Genomic DNA, 4,669 nt, shown 5'->3' with positions numbered 1-4,669 from the left:
CGGGGCACGCTTTTGGTGTCCCTTTACGGCTGCAGAGCCACAGTCGAGCGTCCCCGGGGTCCAAACTCCGGCGCCTGCCTCGGGTTATGGCGGGGGGGAGGACGAGGCCGGCCGGTGGCGATGGCTCCCGGCGCGGTTCTGCCGGCTGTCTGATGCCGGGCTGAGCTCGGCAAAGGTCAGCGTGACCCTGGCAGGGATTCGCGTACCCGGTCTCGGCCTCACCCTCCGGAGGTGCGGGCCCCGACCAAAGTCCAGGCATGACTTTCCTCAGAGGAAAGGGATGAGGTTTCCCCAGAGGAGGGACACGAACTCTCCTGCGGTGAGCACAGCTCGTTAAACGGGTAGTGGGGAACCGTCAAACGAGCTCTTGAGCACAGGAGTTTGTTGGGAGAGCGGGACGCTGCGGTCGGCGATGAGGTCACGGCTCCGCGTTCAATGTGGGACGAGGCTTGGGGCATCCAGGGCGATACGACGACCCCCAGCCCCGCCGCCCCACCCTGTGTGGTGGTCCCACGGCTCAGCCTCGCCGCTCGTCTCTTTTTTTCCCCGCTTTACAGCACTTCTTAACCAAAGTTTCCACGGTCTCAGGCGCTGCCTTGTGTTTTTTGAGGGCGTTTTTAATCCCCAAGCCGCACGGCTGCTGCTAGAATAGAGCTTTTCAATCAGTTTGGCTTATTACGTGTTGTGAAAATACTGGAAGCCTCAGGTGCGTGCCAGCCCCCCCGTTTCCACGCTCACAAAAAGCAGACGGGAGCAACGGGGAGCAGCTCCAGGGACTGGCTCCTAAATCCAGGAGCCTTCGGATCGAGCAGGCTGGGCGGGGAGAGCTGCTCCTTGCTTCCAGGTGGTTGTTTCCCAGGCGGTGTTCTCCTTCCGTAGAAATAAATCCATCGCGCTGCGTCCTTCTAGGAGAGCACACTTGGGTGAGCAGGGTGGGCTCGTCCCCCCGCGCCTCGGCTCGGTGCCCTCCTGCATCCAGGGCGTCTCCCGGCTCAGCTGCGTGGTACGGGGTGAGCAATTAGCGGGCAACGAGCTCGTCCGACCCATTTAGGAGTCAGCCGGGTGACCTGCCTCGGCGCGGCTGAGTGGGGACCTCAGCGATGGGAGCGAAGGTCGCAGCCTGCCTTTATCACCTCTGGTCATCGGCAGGAGCGTGGGCGAGAGAGAGCGAGGAGGGAATCCCACGGGGACAGACCCGCGGTGCTGCCGCCCTGGGGTGACTCCTCGCCGGGTCCGTGCGGAGGAAAAGGTTTTCCAGGGCCGGGACCTGGCGGTGCCGGTGCCGGCAGAGCGGCGTGGGCGTCTGGAAAGCAGGCGAGGGAGTGACCTGGTTGCGCAGGCGAGGAGTTACCCCCCTTGGGACGGCGAGCGGGTAACCGGGTTGTCTGCTCCGGTTTTGGTAGGTGTGTTGCGCTCGGGGCTGCCCCTGCGTGATTTGTATGACGGGAGCTGGAAGGAATGGGGTCGGGTTTTCGGTGTGACCACGTAAAGGGCTGCCCGGTACGTGGGGGTGCCTGCCTACGAACGAAATACCACGCTAACGAGATGCTGGCCCCAAAACCGCTCTAAAAGAGTTAACGATCGCGGTGTGCCCCGCAGGAACCAGCCAAGTTCAAAGCCCGACATCAAATGCAGAACTCTCAATCGCAGGAACCGCTCCCAGCGTGAGACAAGACTTGTCTAACGAACCCCCGCGTCTCCGCGTTGAGGATGAGCCGTCGGCTCCCCGGCTTCCCCCTTGCCGGGGCTTTGCTGCCTTCCTGGCCGTCAAGAAGAAAAGACCCGTTGGACCGAGGCTCGTAGTCCCATCGGTGAAAAGCGAGGGTCTAGGTGGAAGAATGATCCGTGTTGTTCGCTCCGCGGGTACTGAAGGTCTAGACAGCAGCGCTAGTGTCTTTGCTTTTTTGATTAGAGCAGCCTTGTGATATTCTGGTCGTGGCTTTTTGTCTTATTCCAAGGAATATTCCTCCTGGGAAGGCGGCTGCCTTGCCTGAGTGTGAATACGGTGTATGAAGTCAAACCCAGCAATGGTTACGGCGAGTGTTTTACCTCCGGGAGGCGGAACGTGGCCTGGCGAGCCCACGCCTGGTGTTGAGGAATTGCTTGAAGATGTTTCACAGAGGTTAGGGGTAGAGGGAGCGATAAATCCCAACCTTTTTTATCCCGCAGTTTCTTTATCCTCTGATTCCGTCTGCGTTGAGAGCAGCGGCAGGGTCTCTCTAGAGCCCCTCTTTTAGAAGAGCGCCCAGGCGCGGAGCCAGAGTGGGCAAAAACCATCCCTCAGGTGCGTTTTCACCGTCTTTCTCTTGGCAGCGCTCCGGTTCCCAGCTAGGCTGGAAGCGTGTGAAGCCGCACGGGCGAAATATTCACATCTGGCTACAGCCGGTGGCTGCTCTTACTGCAGCTCCGCGGGAGAAGGATCTGCGGGCAGCGTTTCCAACCCGGCACGTGTGGGAAAGCGTTCCCCGTGCCGGGTCGTGAACGAGCGCGTCACGAGCTCGGCAGCTGCCGGCGGAGATAGAGGAACCAATTTTGCTCCCGCCCAAGCTGGGATGTGTTTTGTAAGGAGATATTTAGGTCAGTCTTGCACTGTAACGACCGTTCGCCGTGTGATCTTCTTCCTCTTTGCCTTTATTAATGGAGTGAGTGTTTCATGGGACTTGCTGCCAGGGTAAGCGCTGTTCCTCCTGAAGGAGTTACGTTTTGGGGGGAAAAGATGGCTTATTGCTAAACTTGAGCTTTTATTTTTGAGGAAAGCCCTCAGGGCTGTGCTTTAAAAAGGAGCCTGTAGAGAAAGAAAATAGCGTAAGTGCGTGCAAAGAGAAAAGCTTTGCCCCAGCCTTGAGGTCGTCCCCGTCCAAGCGGGAGCTGCCGGAGGGAGAAGTCTCAGGCAGAGGCGCCGTCGCTGTGGGGGCTGGAGAGGTGGCACGCGTCCCCGCCGGGGGCCCAGGTGGCGGGAGGTATTTGCTCGCCGTTTCTCCCCACGGCGTGAAGCGATTTGGTGGCAGTTAAAACCTGGAAGGGGCAGGGGCTGGCCGGGGGCCCTGATGTGTTTAAGACCACGGTGTCACGGCTCCGTGCGGTGGCATCCGGCGTCCCGCTTCCTTCCAAGTCGCGCTCAAGGAGCCACGACAGGGCAGCCCGGCGTCCTCACCAGCCCTCCCGTCCCCGGGCGAACGCCTCGCAGGCGGGAGCCGCTTTCCGATGGGCAATCTTACGGTTTGGTGAAACCTCAGCGCCCCGCTCCGCACCGGCACAGGTGAGTTCTCCTACGTGCTGGTCCAGAGCAAGCACTCGAGACTATTTGCAAAGTGGCGGAATAAGCAAACTCCTTCCCCGAGCGCTGCGCCTTGGCAGGTTTGTTGGCGGGCGCGAGGGGCGAGTTGTGCTGAGTCGAGAGCTCCTGGAGTGTGCTTTGCTCATCTTGTTGCCCTAGAGTCAACGATAAACTCTTGAGCGTATTTGGATAGGTAGATGACAGTTGTAGCCCTGCCTGCAAGAAACGGTATCGCTCCAGCCCTGCGTGAAGTAACCCTCTCTGGATTATTTTTGCGTGCCTGACTTGGTTGCAAACCACCTTTGGAGCTGGTTATGGAACCGGGGAATTAATCTTTGGAAACCTAAAATGGGTTCAAATCACTTAAAATGAATTCCTGGCTAATGTTTTCCTTTTATGTCTTCACTGAACCAATACTGCCTTGCTACAAGGAAATCTCCCGTTAATATGCAATGGGCTTTGAGGGAGATTAAGTGCTTTACATACCAAACGTATATACTGTTGGTACTTTGACTTGTCCTTGAGGGGCTTGCGGGGGGTTTGACCTTCTAAAGCCTGGAGGACGCCAGCTTCGTCCAAAGTCCTGTGCCAGATCCCCGTTCCTTTCTGCGTGGGTTAGGTTTAAAAATCCACCGCGATGAAAGAGTTACATCATGCCCTTAAAGGAAACTTCAGATGCCCTGTAAAGGGTGCGGTGTAGATGTAATAATCGTGCCTGGAAGGGGAGGGATGGTATGTATTTTTTACACATAAAGGAAATTCCACTCTTGTTTCCTTAGCTGGAGTTTCACAACAGGCACTGTCCTCGGCCTGGCTGCTTGCAAACACTTCGGTCACGTTGGTTTGCCCGGTGGGTCCACTCACCCCTTCTTCGTGTTGTTGCAACAGGAGTTTCCAAGCAGGTCCCGGGCAAAACACTCCCCTCCGGGCCCTGCAAGGGTCTTCAAAAGCTGGAAAAGGGCCGGGGAAGTAAATCTGTCCCTGCCAGGAGCGGTTGGTTCGCTCGGCTCTCTTGTAGGTTTTTATTCTCCTTCTTGACAGTTTTTTTTCCCCCCCTCTCCTTTGCAGCCGATGTGGCCAATCTAAACCAGTTTCCAGGCCACTGGAAGGGTTCCACCATGGGGAACTCCGACACGGACCAGAAGGCATCCTACGGTAAGGCTCACGTTGTGGCACAGCAGATTTGCTCTCATACATCCACCTTCTGTTTAATTCATTCCTTTGTCCCGCAAAAACCACCCCAAGGATTCGGTGTGCCCGTTGACCGCCCATACACTTGATCATAGAAACACAGAACGGTTTGGGTTGGAAGGGACCTTTAACGCTCGTCTAGTCCAACCCCCCTGCCCTGGGCAGGGACATCTTCAACTGGAGCAGGTTGCTCAGAGCCCC

At 57.5% G+C, this 4,669-nt stretch overlaps 1 protein-coding gene across 2 annotated transcripts in view; it reads left to right on the top strand.

Moving 5' to 3' along the window:
- Positions 1 to 4,669, top strand: part of LOC103903105 (natural resistance-associated macrophage protein 2) — a 25,980-nt gene that overhangs the window by 3,411 nt on the left and 17,900 nt on the right. For both annotated transcript variants that reach the window (XR_657833.1, XM_009284246.2), the window contains exon 3: positions 4,346 to 4,432. Coding sequence is in view for 1 of the 2 variants with exons in the window: in XM_009284246.2 (XP_009282521.1) it covers positions 4,346 to 4,432 (87 nt within the window). In the remaining variant the exon portion in view is untranslated. The remainder of the gene's footprint in view (positions 1 to 4,345; positions 4,433 to 4,669) is intronic.

The sequence above is a fragment of the Aptenodytes forsteri genome, unplaced genomic scaffold (genome assembly GCF_000699145.1).
Source record: "Aptenodytes forsteri isolate BGI_AS27 unplaced genomic scaffold, ASM69914v1 Scaffold887, whole genome shotgun sequence".
NCBI lineage: Eukaryota > Metazoa > Chordata > Aves > Sphenisciformes > Spheniscidae > Aptenodytes > Aptenodytes forsteri.
This window is presented reverse-complemented; position numbering and strand designations above follow the sequence as displayed.